Genomic DNA, 19,837 nt, shown 5'->3' on the forward strand with positions numbered 1-19,837 from the left:
TTTCACGGGAGTCACGGTTTTGCTTCCGCGAGAGGCACGGTTATGCTTTCGCAAGAGTCACGGATGTGCCTCTCGGAAAGGGAAAAAACCGCGTTCTCTGTTTTTTTTCTTTCCCGAGAGTCAAGTTATTGCTTCCGCGAGAGGCACGGTTGTGCTTTCGCGAGAGTCACGGCCGTGCCTCTCGGAAACGAAAAAAACGCGTTTTCTGTTTTTTTCCTCCACGAGAGTCATGGTTTTGCTTACACAAGAGGCACGGTTGTGATTTCACGAGAGGCACGGGCGTGCCTCTTTCAGAAAGGGAAAAACTCGTGCTCCTGGTTCGGTTTTTTCATCCGATTTTTTTCGTGAAAATAAAGTTTGTCAAAACCTATCAACATGGGATCTAGTTTTGAAGATCTCGACGCGAGGAACCCAACGGTGAAAATGTTTCGAGATTTGGACGCAGGGTTTGAGAGATAAAACGTTTTGAATAAACGAATCTACGAAAAAAGGAAAAGTTCCATGTTGCGACAAGTGGCATGCTTCATGTGCACCACTTGTCGCGACCCGGGAAGGTGAAGTGTTCTTTGCAAGGAGTACTTCTTAATTAGTGATATCACACAATCCCACGTAGTAAGGACGATCCAGTCTTTTATACTCTGTTTATTTACAAAGTTAGTTACGATTGTATCGTTGTTGCCAAGGCTCCTCATATAAAAGGATCAACAAAGGCCCTGTTTGTTTCTGATTCTGAGATCAGATTCAGCTTTGCCAGTGAAGCCGAATCTGGAATTTGAAACAAACAGCTATTTGGAATCAGCTTTGCCAGTGAAGCTGAATCTGGTTTTAGGCCATTTTTAGTGCAATTTCCTGAAGCACCTCAAAGTGTACTTCGGTGGCGAAGCTGATTCACAGAATCAGCTTCGTCACTGAAGCAAATCCATGGGTGACTAAAATCCAAGTGAAGCAGAAACAAACAGTGCCAAAGTCGTTGTCATAGCCTGGTTTTTGCCCTCTTTTTCTTTGCTTGATTTTCATCTGAATTGGTTTTGGATTTGGAGTTTTGAATCATTCCATTTGGACTTGATCACCTGGGTATCCCTTGATTTTCACCCAAGTGCCCCCTCTCCTCTTCTAATCCATCATTTCACCCCTGGCCAACCCAACAATATTGCTTGGAATATTTTTCTTAAATGAAAAATATTCATTTTGCTTCTTAAACCCTAGCTAAACTCTTTAACCTCCAAAGCAACCCTCATTTCTGTTGCCCTAAAAATCCTGAGAAAAATCCCAAATATTCTTTGGACCCTAGGGCACATTTTTGAGCAAAAATATTGCACCACTTTTTGGAGTATTTTGGCTACAGAAAATATTTTCACTTCTGGGCTGAAATGGTAGTTTCCACAGCAACTACCTTTTTACTAGCTCCAACGTAGCTGATTTTCCCTGTGCTTATTCACCTTAGTAAAAGTTAGTAAAACCCCAAAGCTCAGCCCTTGAATCCCTGTGGTTTGACCACAGTAACTATTCAAAGTTTCTGTTCACAGTAGCTAAAAATGTTCGAAAAAAATTAGTGCATTGACATAACGTCAATGTATGTTGTTACAAAAATTAAAATCAAAATTTGAAACATTGTTTGAGATACAAAAATGACAAATTTGACACTGAATAGTACATAACACAAGTTGGGCTTAAGTTTTGGCCCATTTATACATTCATGTCAAATTTGTTATTTTTGTATCTTGACCAATGTTTTGAATTTTTGTGACAAGTTGTTGTGTCAATCCACTAATTTTTTCTGAATTTTTGCAAAGATGTTTGAATGTGCAACGGGGTTTGGTGCACTGGTGCACAGGTTTCTACCAAGTGTTCAGGAGGCCCAGTACGAAGGCACGAGCCCATTACCTCGCTTGTTTAGCGGGTACGATCGTGTATATACAACCTGTAACCGCCACGATCCCACGTCGTAAGGACGAGCGAGTCTTTTAGAGTAATGCTACTCATACATAAGTTTACATGGGTTTTAAAAATAGGTGGGTTGTGATTGGAGGTTAAGGGGGAGGAGGGGCCTACCCCATGAAAATCAGGGGATGGTTAGTTACAAATGGTACGTTTACAATTATTGATCTGTTTATTTACAAAGTTTTTTCGAGAGTACGTTTATTTATAGAGTTAGTTACGATTGTATCGTTGTTGCCGAGGCTCCTCATATAAAAGGATCAACAAAGTCAAACCTTCAGTTCACCCAGCCCATCGACAGCGCACGCACGTGCAATGGCTAGCCAGGAGGAGCAGCCCGACTGGTTGGACCTCCCCTCCGATCTACTCACCATCATCGCGCGGAGGTCCCGCGACGCCGTCACCGGGCTCGCCGCGTTCCGCTCCGTGTGCCGGGCATGGCGCGCCGCGGCAGGGCCAGCGCCGCGCCTCCTGCTCCCCCGTGTCCGCGCCTCCCACACGGTTGTCTTCCCCTTGTCCCGCGGCTGGTCCCTCGTCCTCGACACTCGCGACGCCTCCTGCCACGTCTCGCACCTGGCCACCCGCGCCACGGCGGCCCTGCCCAAGCTCAACGCCGTCCGCGACGGCCCAGGCAGCGACGTCGTCCGGCACGTAAGGTACGTGTACTGCAACGACCTGGACACGGCGCAGTGCAGCAACTATATGTTCCCGATCTACCTCGACTTCACAGACTACTTACGCTTCGCCGTCAACCTCCCGACCGGCGCCCCGGCGCCGGCGGCGGGCATGACGGTCATGATGTACCACGTGATGCACGGGCACACGGGCATGCTCTTCTGCCGCCCCGGCGACGCGGCATGGACCAAGGTGGAGAAGCCCCGCCGCGTAGGCTACGGCTACTTCGACTTCGCCTACCATGACGGGAAGATGTTCGGCATGGACACCAACGGCGAGATGGCGGTGTTCGACGCCGCCACGCTCGGCGCCCTACAGCTGGTCGCGCGTCCGCCGGACATGCCCGACCTCAGCAGCAAGATGTACGGCTCCAGCTGCCCTCGGAAGGAAGAGTTGGATTACGTGCACCTCGTCGCGTTGCCGAGCAAGCTGGTCCTGGTCGTGGCAAGGACCACCGTCAAGTCGTCCCGGCCGGTGGCCTTCGACCTCTTCGAGCTGGTCGCTTCTCCGGCGCCTGACGGGCAGCTCGCATGGCGCAAGGTGGCCGAGGCTGGTAACTACGAATTGTTCGTCGATAGGTACCACGCAACCTTCTGGGAAAATGACGGCGCCAATGGGGGCGGAACTCGGATCTACTACGTCCATGACAAGAAGAAGGTTTCTACCGTCGCGGCATACTGCTACAGCACGCAGGAAAACAAGTTGGAATGCGTCTACAGGTCACCGGAGGATGATGGCCTTCCCGACTGCTTAACTAGGCCTAGTTGGTTTGTTCCTTAGCTTGCTAGCTATTTTAATTATGTAATTATTGAGTATTATCAACATGCCCGTGCGTCCGAAGATATTTTTTCCTAAACGGTGGTAAAAGTTTTGCCTCGTCGATTAATTAAAAAGAAAAAAATTGTCCAGTTATTTAATGGAAAATCGATACAGAACGATCATATGTGAATTACTCACAAAGTATGAACCCTATGACCGCATATTTGAACCAACAAACACTCCAAACACGCAACAACCACAAACGCCACGCAATCGAAAAAGATACTCTGAATAAGAACACCGCAAGTGGAGACAAAGGATACCACCAAATCCACTCTAACAAACCAAACCATGAGGACGATCTAAGAGACTAGGACCGTCCATGAAGCAGCCAGGGGCACCTATCCGAAGTTGCAGTTGTAAAGAGGGCACAACCAAAATTTGATTCTCCATCTAAGACTAGGCACTGTTTATCCACAGATATTCACTAATGCCAAGGGTCAAAGAGGTTTATGATTTATTAGCTGTTCGAGTTTCACCGTATTCAAAGCCATGTTGCTGATATAGCTTATTAGGCATTTCATTACTGAAGATATGTTTAGGCAGATGCGGTTTTACAAAATTTGCAATCAGAAAACCAATTTCGGGGGGGGGGGGGGGGGGGGGGGGGGAGGGGGCAGTAATTGCCTTTGTTGTACTTCAAACAGTACAGTTTGCAAGCAGATACGGCAACTGACCTTTTTTATAATCTTCAGTCAAGCTGCATTTATAGCCTGTTAGGCAATTTTTTCATCAGGATTTATTAACCTATATGCATTTATACTATACTCAAAAACCTACAGGAAATGTGAATCTATGAGAAGATGATAAGGAATGCAAGCATATATGATCCTTTTGGCCAATCGATTCTTTTATGATAAGAAATTTTCAGTGCAAAAGATATTATTTGGGCCATTCAGAAATTTGTGCCAAGAGATACCAGGACATTTCACTCCGGTAACCAGAACACACTCACTCAGATCCTCACTCAAACCAATCGTTACTGGACCATCTACCATTACTCAATTACATATGAACCACAATAAAGAAAAGAGTATTCAAGTTTTTCACTAAGCATATGAAAGAGGAAGTGTTTCGTTCTGCTACCACTTAACATGACAGACTCCTCATCTATAAGAAGGCACGGAAGCAGGGCCTGGAGAAAACATCCAGGATGCAGCAATCCATGAAAGGATGATGGGAGGTCGCTAGGTGGGCAATATTTGGTACTTGAGAAATGGTACTAAAAAATAAAGTGATACACTTTGGTATAAGAACAGTTCGATACCCCAATTTGCATGTACCTGCTCGACCGATACATCACAATAGCATATCTAAGAGCAATTCCAAAAGGCCGACCCATTTCATCCGCCTGCGTTCGTTTGGGTCGGCGCGGACAAAAGTGGCGGTCCAACGCGCCGACCCAAACCCAAATCACGTCTGCGTCGCGTCCGCGCCGACGCATTTGCGGCCCAAATTTGCGCCCCAAATGCGTCGGCGCGGACGCCGAACGGACACTTCGCGTGCCTTCTCGCTATCCGCCGCGTCCCCACATGCGGCCGTCCAACTACCCGCTGCCCACGCGGTCAGCTTAATTTATGACGACGGGCCCACACGTCAGCGGCGGCGCTCGTCCTTTTTTAAGCCGACCGTGCGACGGGGCCGTCCTCATCCAAACTCGCCGTCCACATCTGCCATCCTTTGCTCCCTCGTCGCCAGCAAACCCTAGCCACCACAACCACAGTGAGATGGGCCTCTTCTCCGGCGCCAGCGGCAGCAAGGCCAAGGGCAAGTCCCCCGCCACCCCTTTCCCCTCAGAGTTCCTCCCACCTCCACCGGCGCCGGCGCCTCGCCAGCAGAGGCAGCGCGTGAACGTGCCAGTGCACCAGGCGGAGTGGCATTGGCAGCACCGCCAACCTCTACCGTATCCCGACGTGACGTTGTCGCACGACTGGCATCTGGATCCAGATAGGATCCCAGTGCCGGCGGTGCCGCGGACGGCTCGTGCTCACGCGAAGGAGGTGCGGCGCCGGCGGGCGCTGCTGACGCCGAAGCAGCGCCGTGACCAGGCCTACGCAACCGACTTGCCCAACTGGGCGAGGTGGTTCGCCTTCGAACACGAGGAGGCGAGGCGACGGGGCGTGCGCGAGGTCGATCGGAGGTCGCCGCCACCCGCGCTCGTCGTCCGCGAGGAGGACTAGGCGGCGAAGGACGCCTACCAGGCGGCCCTTGCGGCCGTCTACCGGGAGAGCGAGGAGGACGAGCGATACAGAGCAGAGGCGGCAGAGGCGGCGGAGGCGGAAGAGGAGGCTCGGTACGAGGCGGCAATGGCGCAGGCCCTTGCCCTCTCCGCGGCGGGAGACAACGTGGTGCCATCGGTGGCCCCGCCGTCCCCCATCAAGCCGGAGCCGGAGCCGGAGCCCGAGCCCATTGCGCGCTTCTCCTGGACGGGATTGGTGCGCGAGTGGGTGTCCGCGCCACCGGTTTGGATGGGGGCGACGCCGGCGCAGGAGCAGGCGTACCTCGAGATGTGGCGCCAGCGCCGGCTGGCAGAGGAGCGCCGTCGCGGCGAGTACGAGGAGATGCTCGAGCGCGACCTCGAGGAGGAGCAGCGCGAGGCCGAGGAGGAGGCGCGCCAGGCCGCGGCTGCATAGGCGGCCGCACACCCTCTCCCCCCTCCCCCGCGCCCCGGCACTGCCTGCGCCGGCACAACCCGACATGACGGCGCTCTGGAACATGACATTCGCCTGGGCCGGGCCGGCGCCGACGCTCATCAACCTCACGGACCCCGAAGACGACGACGACGACGCCTAGGGCAGCGCGCCGCCTCGTAGTTTAGGTTGTTTTTATTTTTTCTAAATGCAAATATGGACGCGTGGACTCTCGCCGGCCTTCATGGCCGGCTTTAATGTTTAATTAATGTTGTTTCCTTTTTTTTAATATGCATGCGTTCATTTTTTTTTGCGCCGTCAAAATGAGTTCAGGCCAGCGTTGGACGCACGCGTCGATCCAAATACGGAAGCGGGCATCCGTGTCCGCCTAGCCGACCCAAACGGATAAAAAGCGAACGAAATCGCCGTCCGTTTGGGTCGGCCCGTTGGAGTTGCTCTAATAGACTAACCGTTTTAAGTATTGTCTCCATCGTGTCCACCAGGGATGCCTCACAGCTTCAGCCCCCTCGTGTCCACCACCAATGCATGTTATACAAACATAAGTTAAATGACCAATGAGATCCAAAAGAGAAAGCCAAATAGATATGAGGATGCATAAAGAAGATACTTAGATCAACTCGGAACTGTAATTTAAAAAGAAAAAATAAACTCAATTCATTAAACACTTGCCATAGGACTCTACTACAAGTGATAAAATAACAATTATTTAGTAAATTTGAAATAAAGTCACTATTATGGATTTAAGATTGTTAGCAAGCTCAGCAGAGATAACAATATTTAAATATTGAAAGATAGAAAATTAACTAGATTTTAAGCTTCAAAATGTACCAATTGAGCTACTTATTCGAAATTTTAGTAGCTTCAAGCAAATTTTTCGTATAGTTGGTCAACTGAAAACTGCTATGTACATCATCTTGAAAAGAACAGAAAGCTACAATGCAGCTATATCTATATGTTCTAACATTACCATTATACAGATACAGCTCTTGCATATTTCAGTAGGCAAGCAAGAGCGAACTTTTTTTCAATTATTAATTTATTACAGAACTAACCAATCTTAGTGTCCATTGCATATATTTCCATATTATGTATATATCATGTATTCATATTTAACTAATCTGCAGTCAATCCACAGCATCAACAAATTAGTTGGTCCATTTGATTATTTCACGAATGCATAGCAATTGGATAAACCACTCTAGTAAGTTCACATAGTTTTTATTCTTCCTACATAGCACTGAGTTGAAGCAGACGGCGGAAGCTCGCGGAAGGGAGGAGGGCTGCGGGGGGGGGGGGGGGGGGGGGGGGGGGGGGGGGGCGGAGGAGGATCTCGGAGAGCAGGTCGTCGTCTTCCAGCGGCGCCGGTGGCGGGGAGCTGGGGAGGGGGAGGCGGCGGCTGGCCGTCGTCATTCCGCCTCTTGCGGGTGGGTGCGGGTGTGCAATCTTTTTTTTTTAAGTCTGTGCGGGTGTGCAATCAGTCAAAGGGAAATCACGCTGCCAGTCAGAGCCCATCACTAGACGAACGTCAAAGCCCACATTCGTCCTTTCGTTTTTTTTCTCTATAAGGCAAAACCCACAATTCCTCGCTCTTCACTATAGCTTGATCGTGGCAGAAGCACTGAACAAGAATGAAGGCTACTCCTTAGTAGCAGCATCAATCCTCAATGAGTGTCGAAGTCTACTGAAAGATTTCGGGAATGTTTATATTGAACACTGTAATAGGGAGTCTAATACAGTTGCCCATGAGCTAGCTAGTTTTGGAAGGAATAATCCACCATTTGTTTGGTTGGATACCCCTCCTAGTTTTATTCTTAAGTTCCTAGCGGATGATGTAAGTGTGATTCGATTTAATAAAGCTAGCCATGAAGGCCTTTCCGTCAAAAAAAACCCCCCTAAAAAGACAGAAAAAAGAGAGGAAAAAAATCTAAGGATGTGTTTTGTTACAGGGAGATGTTAGGGTGGTTATGGGTATCTCTATTCAGTTGGCTAGGGATAGCCGTTTTTTCTGTTTGGTTGATGGGTGAGGTTATCCCATATTTTCTTTGGTTTGAAGGATGAATTATGATTGGGTATAACCCTTGAGTTCCTGTTCCTTTTCCCCTTGAGTCTACAATGCAGCTATATCTATATGTGCTAACATTACTATTATACAGATACAGCTCTTGCATATTTCAGTAGGCAAGCAAGAGTGAATTTTTTTTCCAATTATTAATTTGTTACAGAACTAACCAATCTCTGTGCTCGTTGCATATATTTTCATATTATGTATATATCATGTTTAACTAATCTGCAGTCAATCCACAGCATCAACAAAATAGTTGGTCCATTTGACGGAAATGCCCAATGGTGGACGGGCACTATGTGGACTTTAACAAAAATCAATTTTCCACAACGAAAAAAAGTCGAAAAAAATTCTACATACACAAATACACATATAAAACATTCATTAAAATTTTCGTAACAATATACTTTCATATGTGGCGTAGACAAAAAAAACAAATATGTACATGAAAATGGGCCAATCTATTTTTATTGTTGGGCCAGGATTTTGTTTTGTGCAGCATGCAAATTATAATATTTTTGAACGAAAATCCACAGATCCACGGTGAATATGTTTAAGTTTTCACGGTTTTCTTTTCGATTTTTTAATCTTGAAAAAGTGATTTTTATTTCATTTAAAAAATCAGGAGCCAATGCCCCCGTCCACCGAATTATTTTCCTCCGCATACCCTATCATTTCCGGGGGCTGTTTCTTTGAATTTAGTCCAAGTAAATTGTCCAGTTCAATAATTCTTCTCGGCTCCCATATCACAACACCGTCGCCATCGGTCTCTATACTACATAGTTGGGCGGTGAAGCCTGACAATAAAAGGAAACCCATCCCACCACCATCTGCTCGGATGACCGTGACCGCGAATCTGCCCGGGGTATACATGTCCCCTGGCAGCAATTCCAGGGCTAGGCTCTGCCTATCCAAATCAAACCCAAGAGTACTTCTTGGCGACCCCGCCGTAAAAATCGACCAGTGAAGGCAATCCCCGGCCAGCACTGCGGGCTCGCTCGTAAAAACAAAAAAAAGCCATCGAATGGAAGCGGCGCCGAGATGAGGTCACCCCATATGCCTGTGTCCGACGAGTGTTGGCTAGGGATACTCATTTTTTTTTGTTTGGTTGATGGTCGAGATTATCCCACATTTTGTTTTGGTTTGAAGGATGAATTATAATTGGGCATAACCCTGAGTTCCTGTTCCTTTTCCCCTTTCAGCTGCTTCAGGAATTAACCAAAGGATCACTATGGGAGATAATCAAGGGAAGAAGCAAAGGCAGCAAAAACAATTTTCTAAAATTACCCGAACATTTCTTTACATTGTATAAACAGTTTCTAAAAATGTCGCAAACATATTTTTGAAATATATGAACGTTTTTTTAATGTAACCACCTTTTTTAATGGTAAAAAATATGTTTTAAATTACTTGATTTTTTTACATTGCATAGAGATTTTTTTTCATGAATATATTTTGGAACGTGTGAACATTTTTTTACATTGTATAATTATTTTTTTGATGTCACGAACATATTTTTGAAAAGCATCAACATTTTTTGAATGTTGTTCCATTTTCCCTTTTGTAGATTGTATTGATGTGTTGAACCTTATTCCAGAGCTGGAGCCCGATGACGCTAACATGTGCAAAGATTCTACAACTTCTGCTGATGTAAGCGAAAGGGATCACTAGAAAAGATCCCGGCCGGTCTGCTATTGGAAGATCATATGGTGTGATATGTGCCTCATGCCGGAATCAATCAGTGCAACAAGCTGTCTTAACGCATAGTTAACATAACAAGTTGTCATTGAGTACTCCCCCTTGCGACAACCTATTGATGCGATCTAGAAACTATATGGTTTCTTGCAGCTTTGGAAGCCGCTCAGCCGCCTTCCCGACCGAGGCGCTATCGATGCTACCACTGCAGGACCCAGGACCTTGGCGATTCGGCTGTCACTGCCCCTTCCTCCGCCACCTCCGGAGCCGGATTAGGTGTTTCCTCAGATCGCCTTCTGTTTAAAAAAAAAATGGGCCTGTTGAGCTGGTACCCTCAGCAGAACATTTTATGTGGTACTTTGTGTGTGTTTGCATGCTGCTGGACTCTGTGTGGGTGCGTTTGTATCATGTGTGAACTCTGTGTGGCTTGTGATGGTTTGCTTTTATATATAAAGCGGGACGAAAGCTTTTTTCAGTAAATGTAAGACATTTTGGCGGTTTAAAACCCTTCGTTTCTAAATGTATGACATTTTGGCAGTTTAAAGAAACATAGGTAGTACATTGCAAAGTAGTACATTGAACCCTGATCAGTAGCATGTTCTATCTGGGAAGCCTGATGACTTGAACTCTCAGCAGAAGGAGCACGTGGGTAGATGATTTCATAGTGATTTGCCGAGTACAGCAGGGTCACTCTCGGATGGGGAACTCCAGGACCAGTGTAGATATCTGGATCATATCCTCCTCGGACTCGCTCCACTCTGAGGGGGACCTCAAGCGCTCTGGCCAAGGCCACCATCATAACATGATCCGTGAACCGACGAGCTGGAGTGACACGCCAAAAGCACCACTGTACATACAACAACAATAACAGGTTAGGTAAATTGAGTGTCATGTATCCAACAATGGATGCATCGGAAATCAGCACAACGGTAATGTAAGGGAGAATATGCATCACTGACATGTTCCAGATTGTAATTTCCTCTGAGCCCTGGTATAAGCGGTTCATACACCTCCCTGTGCGAGCACATCTGGATAGCTACTACTAATCTGAGGAAAATGAAAACTAACCAAGAAAATGTGTCAGAAACATGAATTGTGATGGACAAAAGGAAATATGAATTCAAGGGTGTTTCTCTCACTGTCTAGTGTCGTATCATCCTTGCTGAAGAACTTGAGAAGTTTCTCTTTACGGCGGCTAAAAATGGCACATTAAGTGAGATGGAATGTATTCGGCCACAATACTATGATGGAATTGCAGAAAACCAAGCGAGTCAAAAACCTGCTAGTTGATTCTCTGCCATGTTTCAGTCTCATTATTTTCTTGATCAGATTCTTAAATGCCTGAAAGAACCAGCGACTCAATAATTCGCAGTTGATAATCATATATCATAGGTTACAATGATACATACAGAATACTGATCAATGGAAAGATATAAAAGAACACACCTAAGATAACTTGCCTGAGAATCTTTAGTCGTTAAGCATATACTATAGCTAGTAACAGAACAGTGAGGTGGCTATACAATAATAACCAGTAAGTGAGCATTGTTGCAGTGCTCAAACAAGCATAAAATTACGTTACTTCCTTATTATATTGACGTTCCTTTGCAAGTAAATTTTCGTAAGGCCGTTGTTACAATCAGGTCGTTAACTTTACAATAAACTTCAAATTTGAGTTTCTGCCAACAGTGTATAAAACTGTGATGGCATGCCACTACTGTTAAGCAATTGTGAATCTCCTGCAAATGACAAACAAAGATTGGGAGATGCCAGATGCTGATTTAAGTGTACTGTAACCTGAATAGAATCATCATCCCTTGCAAGCATGTTTATCCAAGAAAGAACATTACCCTCAAAAAAAGAAAAAGAAAGAACAAGTATGGAACAAGTATTGAACTTACTTTGCTGCTCCTGCGAAAGTCAGAGTTCCATCCAAGATTTGCATGTTGCATGGACATTCTTTCAACAACACGAAGGAGACGATGTTCCTCATGTGTGTCCTGCCTATCAATAACTTGCTCCTGTTGTACATTCACGAAAACAGAGAAAGTTAAATGCCTAAACCTACATCCTATGACAATGAAAAGAGGGGAGGACAATTACAAGGTACGAAAATATGAAGCTCCTGTAGAAACACTCCCCATCTCCAATCACCGGTCTATATTCTGAATAGGCATTAAGATGGTTCGCCTCGTCAGAAGCAAGCCTATGATGCCTTCTGACTTCAGTGATGGGATGTGTCTGCAACGAACGCACAAATATGAGAATTCAAATTACGCTGAGTTGAACATGGAAACAACATATCCAAAAATGTGATGGAAATTTTGTTCTCATTCAAAATTTCAGGTTTCCATGTTCTCTGGAAATGTTTGAAACTGCTAGTATATAATCCCATCATTGATACTGATTGGTTGTTGTTCAGTAAGAAAACAAGAAGATGTCCATTAACACATGATAAACTCAACAACAGTACAAGTACGATTCAGGTCCCATCAGACTATCACAACCAAGAGTTAACATACAATTTAGTATTTATAAAGAGAACATAGTCCTTCTGAACAATTGATTTTACAGGAACCACTAATCACAGTATCTTGTGATATAGGGATTTGATCCTGATTTTTCTTGCACTTCAATTTTTAACATTACATCAGGCAAAATGGAGACAAACCTGGTGGTTCACATGTTCCGAACATATTTCCCTTCCTTCTCTATGAAAAATCTATTTGACAGGAAATGAAGAAAACGAAGTTACAATTATACAGAATCAACAAGATCAAGTATTTCAAAACAAGAAATAAGGGAATGGAAAACGGGTGGAATTAACAAACAACCAGTCATTTTTGTTCCTTTTCGCGGTCAAAAGGAAAAATAATAATGTATAGCAAGACCACAAAACATGTGCATCCAAAGCTTCTTTATTTTTGGCAACTATTTACATGAATTATGTTCTGGGGCTTCTGAACCAGTTCCAGGTACCAATCGACAAAATTGCCGAAACTTCTCGACCAAATCCTAAAGTGGTCGCAGATTTTGCATGTAAATGGAAAATGATTTACAGGAATTATGTTCAATTATCAAGTCTTGAACTAATGTCTAGATTAAAGTTTCTGATAACAGCATCTGTTTGCAAAGGAAGCTCATACATTTGACTTCAGGCTCTGTTGCCAAAATATTGCAGTAGGACATGACCTCATGATTTCCCCACATTTTACAGACAACAGTTTCAACAGGATAGCCATTTGCTTCAAAATACAATGCCGAATTGTGGAAAAACCCACGAGCACCTAGGGCATTTGTACTTCTGCCAACATTGCCCAAGATTCCTCCTCTATGCTAGGATGCCACATGACACTCTAACCAAGATTTCATGCCTTGATTACACTAACAGGTCCAAGAATTTAACATGAACAGACAGAAACCAAAGAAACCAAAAAAAATCTCAGTTCTACTTTCTATGCACAAAAAATCCCAGTTCATACCACCCAAGAATCACAAGCGAGAAGAGTGGACAAGATTCAGACCATACCTTGTTCTTGATCCAACTCCAGTTTATACCTAGTTTGTCCTGCTTGGGTTTCACCTTTACCACAACCTTTGCTTGTGATAGTTTCTCCTGGTCCACAGAATTAGCATCAAGATCACATATTTCGGATTAGCAAGGGTGAAAGGGCTACCAAGATTGAAATATTTGAGTTATTCATATGAATCGAGTTTTGAGGCTTCGGAGCCAATTTCAGCCTTTCAGGCAACAGATGACAAAAGGCAAAAGAATAGAGCCATGTAATCCCAAACAAACATTCAGATTAACTTCCCCTATAACACCATTCATCTAGACTGGAAATTGATACATTTTGGCATCAAGATTTCTTGCCAAAATATGACAGCAATCACTGCGAAGACATGATCCGCATATCTCCTCACATTTTTCACTTGCAGCAAAAGTGCAAAACATGCTATCATATACCAAACCAAATAGAAGAATCAATTAGCACAAGCCTGGACACCTAAGTCATCCTTGCCTACCGAGTAAGATCCTTGCCAACATTTGCCCGAGATTCCGTTTCTACTGCCAAATCATCCCCAACCCCAAGATTTTGACAGACTACAGCAAGCAATTCCGAGCAAGCAAGAAGACCAGATTCATGCTCATACCTGTTCCTTCTTGTACATCGCCTCTTCCGCGCGCAGCGAGTTGTACTGCTCAAGAGGAAACCAAGAAACGCTCAAGAACGCACTCCAGAGACTCTAAGAACTCCAAGAAACAACAAGAACTCCAAGAAACGCTCAAGTCGCAGAGGTCGTCACCTGCTGTTCCCGTCGCCTGTTGTCGACGGCCGCCTGCTCTTTCGCTAGCCGCTCGATCAACCGCTGCCTAACCAGGTTGAGGTCCAACTCCAACCGCTGCCCAACCAGGTTGGGGTCCAACTCCAACGGCTGCGCCGCCGCGGCGGGCACCGCCTCCTGTCCCCATAGCTCGTTCGCCTCGTCGATAGCCGCCTGCTCTCGCGCCAGCCGGTGGTCGAACACCAGCTTGGAGTCCAACGGCCGCGCCGCCGCGTTGGGCTCCTCGCTCGTCTCCGCCACCGCCACCGCCACCAAGGGGTCGCTCCACGCCGCCCGCGCCCTGCCGTCCGCTGTGGAGGTCGACTCCCTGCCGCCCGCCGCGGAGGTCGACTCCATGCCGCCTAAGGGCCCGGCTCTGAGCGTCGCGGCGATGGCGTTGTCGAGGAGCTGCTGCTGCTCGCGGAGCTCGGAGGAGCTGCTGCTGCTCGCGAAGCTCGGAGGAGAAGGAATGGTGGCGACTCCCTTGCCCTTCCGGGGGTCGACCACCGTGGCGGGGCTCGACCCATCGGCGCCGCCTCCGGCCTGCTCGAGGTGGAGGGGAGGTGGCGGCGCAGCAGCGCTCGGGGAGGAGGCGTTGGAGTTGGAGGAGGCCGGTTCTTCGATGCGGTCCTCCTCGACCGGTTCTGAACCGGGTGCGGGTGGCTCCATCGCGGTCGCGGCGGGAGGACTCGCCTGGCAATTCCGCTAACTCGCGGGGGGCGTGGAGAAGAAATGTTTGGAGGGTGCGGGATGGAAAAGGGGAGAAGCTTTCACGGCCATTTATTTGGAAAACCCTGGGGGTGGCGGTTTGGTCCTTCAGAGTTTTCTTTTCTGCAAACAACTACACGTTGAACCACAACAAAAAACTCCACGTTGAACCACATTAGTACAGGGTAGGCACATAGGTCCATTTGCAGATACATCCCACATGAAATATATTTTTTTACAAAAAAAGGAATTTGGGGACACGTGACCAGTCTGCCGCCAAAGGACGGGATACGTGTCAAATCATACAAAACATAGGTTGCATTCGTGCACTATGTGAGCACCGGGGTAGCCATCGAACAATGCCTCCGCTGACAAAATTCAATCTGTCACTAGCAAGCTGGGCTCTCATTGCCATCGCAAAGAGCAAAGATCGAACAAAACAATACCAAACAAAGGGCAAGAACCAAGAAAAATGAGAAATTATATTACAAAGTCTTGGTTTGAAGCAACAACGAAACCACTAAGGATGCACATGGTGAATAAAGCATCGTCTTGGCAAACTCGGGTCAGATGTGAACAATCCTTGGAAGACAACAAACGACGAGACAACGACTCAACGGCACCATGATCCCCATCCTTCCACCCAAGCCTAGTAACCCAAAGAGGGCCTCCAAAATCGGAAGTAGAAGAGGCTAACAAAAAAAGAACGGATCCAACACTAGAGAGTAGCCTCATAGCCGCGCATGAAAAAAAGGAAGATCATCACTACGGTGAGACAAGAGAAGTGCCAAGAACATGATATGATCACGCGAACCTCCATCAAACTAGTTCGACTCTATATGCAATTGACCTGATGCAAAAACAATCGATTAGAAGCACACGATATCTAATGTTTTGCCAGTGCACAAGGGTAGTTGAAGCATGAATCAGGAAGTGTCGTTTCCCAATTTAATATTGATTCCTCAAGGTATAAGAAGAGTGTTGCTATTGTTGTTTCAACAATGCTTGATATGTCATTTATCTCAAATGTGTCGACTAATGAAGAGTACCTATCAGACTAGAGTAGTGATGGTTGTTGAATAGATGATTAAATTCAAGTAATAAACATTACATGGAAAGTAGATAATGGTGATGAGACTCTATTTTTCCTGCAATGAGATCACTATGTGTAACGATTTATAGTAAGCAATACAAATGCCTTCAACTGATAGTATGTTGTTGATCTTTGTCTTAGATGCTCGACAGACAAGCCACCCATGAATAACTGAACGCCCTTTCTTCCGGGTTTGTTCAACGCTTCCCCCCTTTGCAAATAATTGAAGTTCTAGGTTTGAAAAAGTCAAACTTCATTAAGTTTATTTTAAAATGTATCAACATCTACAACACCAAATTTGCTTCACTCTATTCATTATGATATAAATTTTATATATGTATTATATATTGTGTAGATCTTTGGAGTTTTTTTGTAACTTTTTAAAGTATGATTCAGGATAATCCTATAAGTTCAATTATTTTGAAATGAAGGGAGTACTATTGCCCCCCTTCATTGCCATTAGCAATGGTCGGTTTGGTGTCTAAAATCAATATATTGAAACAACGCCTTAAGTGATGTCGCTTCTCGTGCTCCTCATATCGCGTTCACTCCTCGTTGATACCAACACCTATCACATGAAAGCTCGAGGAATCACTATACAACGTGTGCTTAACCACGTAGGTCTTTAGATCATGTTGCCTAGGCCTTAAATTAGACAACACACAATAAATATAACAATACAAACATAGTAAAATCCCTATTAAACTTCAAAAGCTATATATACATTTAGGATGTATCAGAGCCAGAGGATGGGGCCGATGGACACGATTAAGGCCACGACGACACGTCGCATCGACGCATCCAACGAGGTAATGATACACATAGGTGTCGTCATCCCCCTAACCTCCAACTCCTTGTCCATCCTAGAGAGGAATATGAGGGAGGCATGCTGGATATGGGCAAGTTCACCAAAGGTGCTTCTGTGGTAGGGAGGAGAGCACCATGTCGTCATAGATGAGGATCAGGACGTCGTCTACTAAATTACGTTGCATACATGGTGGAGTTGGCGAGTGAAGCACCAAGGGCATCATCACCACCACCTAGCCCACAATGTGTCAACATGGCCCACCCGACTAGTTGGCACAACCTTTATGCCTCCGCTACAAAGAGGAATATAAACCTCGCACCACAAGGAGGAGGGGCGGAGGACAGTTATCGCGGCCACTACCAGGAACAATGGTGAGGGAGGCAACACACGGGGCGGAAGACGATTCTAGGGTTAGTGCTTGGAGAATCACTCTGCAAGATACCAGAGGGGAAGGGGGCTCATGCCCTTATAGATAGCCAACTTATTTCAGCTCCCTATTTTTAACTGTATGTACTTCTCTTGAAGGAAATCATGCACTGAAATTACCAAATTACACTAGTACATGTAGCTCTAAAGATCAAACGATCGTTGAACTAAAGACATTGTTATAAACTCTTTTTCCACCTATATATCGATTCTTGGTATTACTCGGTAGACCCCAAAACTCTTCCGGTAACCCCGAAACGCTTCTAGTTTCTCTCGAAACTATTTCTAGCATTCCCAAAACTGTTTCGTGAATATTTTCTCGTAACTCTTACTCCACTGGCACTCAACAGATCATGATTCCCTTAAGCGTGTGACCTTGTAGGTTTGGTAAAACATAGACATGAACGAAACTCCCTTTCGTTCAATGACCAATAGCGGAACCGTGGACATCCATATTGATCACTATGAATACACGAATTATATTCTAGTGAATGTTTGGTTATCATATGCTATCATATTTGGTTCGTGATACTTTACAAAACCTGAGGTGAGATATATCGGTATCCACTTGACCCATTCTCATGCTCACTATACCGGTCTCCTCATTACCGGGTTTGTTCTTCTTTCTTGTTGACATGTTCCAGCATCCCTCTGGCCTAGTCACCTGTATCTGGCCATACGATGATGGATGTCGTCACACAAAGAGGGCCCAAAGAATATCTTTTCATCTTCGAAGGAGCAAATTCCGCTCTTGGGCTATCTAGCCCCTTGCCATATATACTTTCCGATCAACCTGAAAGTTGTTGTTATGATCACCATGCTACTGTTGGAAATATGCCCTAGAGGCAATAATAAAATGATTATTATTATATTTCCTTGTTCATGATAATTGTCTATTATTCATGCTATAATTGTGGTATCCGGAAATCATAATACATGTGTGAATACATAGACCATAACATGTCCCTAGTGAGCCTCTAGTTGACTAGCTCGTTGATCAACAGATATTCATGGTTTCCTGACTATAGACATTGGATGTCATTGATAACGGGATCACATTATTAGGAGAATGATGTGATGGACAAGACCCAATCCTAAGCATAGCACAAGATCGTGTAGTTCGTTTGCTAGAGCTTTTACAATGTCAAGTATCATTTCCTTAGACCATGAGATCGTGTAACTCCCGGATGCCGTAGGAGTACTTTGGGTGTACCAAACGTCACAACGTAACTGGGTCACTATAAAGGTATACTACAGGTATACCCAAAAGTATCTGTTGGGTTGACACGGATTGAGACTGGGATTTGTCACTCCGTATGACGGAGAGGTATCTCTGGGCCCACTCGGTAATGCATCATCATAATGAGCTCAATGTGACCAAGTGTTTGGTCACAGGATCATGCATTACGGTACGGGTAAAGTGACTTGCCGGTAACGAGATTGAACGAGGTATTGGGATACCGACGATCGAATCTCGGGCAAGTACCGTACCGATTGACAAAGGGAATTGTATACGGGATTACTTGAATCCTCGACATCGCGGTTCATTCGATGAGATCATCATGGAACATGTGGGAGCCAACATGGGTATCCAAATCCTGCTATTGGTTATTGGCCAAAGAGCTGTCTCGGTCATGTCTGCGTGATTCCCGAACCCGTAGGGTCTACACACTTAAGGTTCGGTGACGCTAGGGTTGTAGAGATATTAGTATGCGGTAACCCGAAAGTTGTTCGGAGTCCCGGATGAGATCCCAGACGTCATGAGGAGTTCCGAATGGTCCGAAGGTGAAGAATTGTATATAGGAAGTCCAGTTTCGGCCACCGGGAAAGTTTCGGGGGTCACCGGTATTGTATCGGGACCACCGGAAGGGTCCCGGGGGTCCACCGGGTGGGGCCACCTATCCCGGAGGGCCCCGTGGGCTGAAGAGGGAAGGGAACCAGCCCCTGGTGGGCTGGTGCACCCCCCTTGGGCCTCCTAGTGCGCCTAGGGTTGGAAACCCTAGGGGTGGGGGGGCGCCCCACTTGGCTTGGGGGGCAAGTTTCCCCCCTTGGCTGCCCCCCTTGAGATTAGATCTCTAGGGGGCCGGCACCCCCCTAGGGCCCCTATATAAAGAGGGGGGAGGGAGGGCAGCCGCACCTAGTCCCTGGCGCCTCCCTCTCCCCTTGTAACACCTCTCCCTCTCGCTGAGCTTGGCGAAGCCCTGCCGAGATCGCTGTTGCTTCCACCACCACGCCGTCGTGCTACTGGATCTCCATCAACCTCCCCTTCCCCCTTGCTGGATCAAGAAGGAGGATACGTCTTCCCCAACCGTACGTGTGTTGAACGCGGAGGTGTCGTCCATTCGGCAATAGGATCTTCGGTGACTTGGATCACGACGAGTACGACTCCCTCAACCCCGTTCTTTTGAATGCTTTTGCTCGTGATCTACAAGGGTATGTAGATGCACTCCTCTCTCGCATTGCTAGATGACTCCATAGATTGATCTTGGTGAAGCGTAGAAATTTTTTATTTTCTGCAACGTTCCCCAACAGTGGTATCAGAGCTAGGTCTATGCGTAGTTTCTATGCATGAGTAGAACACAATCTTGTTGTGGGCGTAGATGTTGTCAATTTTCTTGCCACTACTAGTCTTATCT

General features: G+C 46.1%; 1 protein-coding gene across 1 annotated transcript; it reads right to left on the bottom strand.

Moving 5' to 3' along the window:
- Positions 1–10,339: 10,339 nt before the first annotated feature.
- On the bottom strand, positions 10,340–14,902 carry LOC123135781 (uncharacterized). Its single transcript, XM_044554991.1, has 10 exons — positions 14,149–14,902; positions 13,996–14,040; positions 13,370–13,456; positions 12,512–12,562; positions 11,944–12,081; positions 11,742–11,861; positions 11,120–11,181; positions 10,980–11,035; positions 10,800–10,903; positions 10,340–10,687 (listed from the first exon to the last, which is right to left on the bottom strand). The coding sequence occupies exons 1-10, from the start codon at positions 14,833–14,835 to the stop codon at positions 10,340–10,342; spliced, it is 1,698 nt and encodes a 565-aa protein (XP_044410926.1). The 5' UTR covers positions 14,836–14,902.
- Between the last annotated feature and the right edge of the window lie 4,935 nt (positions 14,903–19,837).

This window comes from Triticum aestivum, chromosome 6B (genome assembly GCF_018294505.1).
Source record: "Triticum aestivum cultivar Chinese Spring chromosome 6B, IWGSC CS RefSeq v2.1, whole genome shotgun sequence".
In the NCBI taxonomy this organism is placed as follows: domain Eukaryota; kingdom Viridiplantae; phylum Streptophyta; class Magnoliopsida; order Poales; family Poaceae; genus Triticum; species Triticum aestivum.

What these genes read in the sequence shown, in the direction of transcription:
- LOC123135781 (XM_044554991.1), bottom strand. Translation starts at nt 14,835, where the DNA reads ATGGAGCCACCCGCACCCGGTTCAGAACCGGTCGAGGAGGACCGCATC. An exon ending in GCTTCATATTTTCGTACCTT is followed by an intron (nt 11,862 to 11,943) that starts GTAATTGTCCTC and finishes AATGTACAACAG; the next exon opens with GAGCAAGTTATTGATAGGCA. An exon ending in GAAATTACAATCTGGAACAT is followed by an intron (nt 10,688 to 10,799) that starts GTCAGTGATGCA and finishes TTGTATGTACAG; the next exon opens with TGGTGCTTTTGGCGTGTCAC.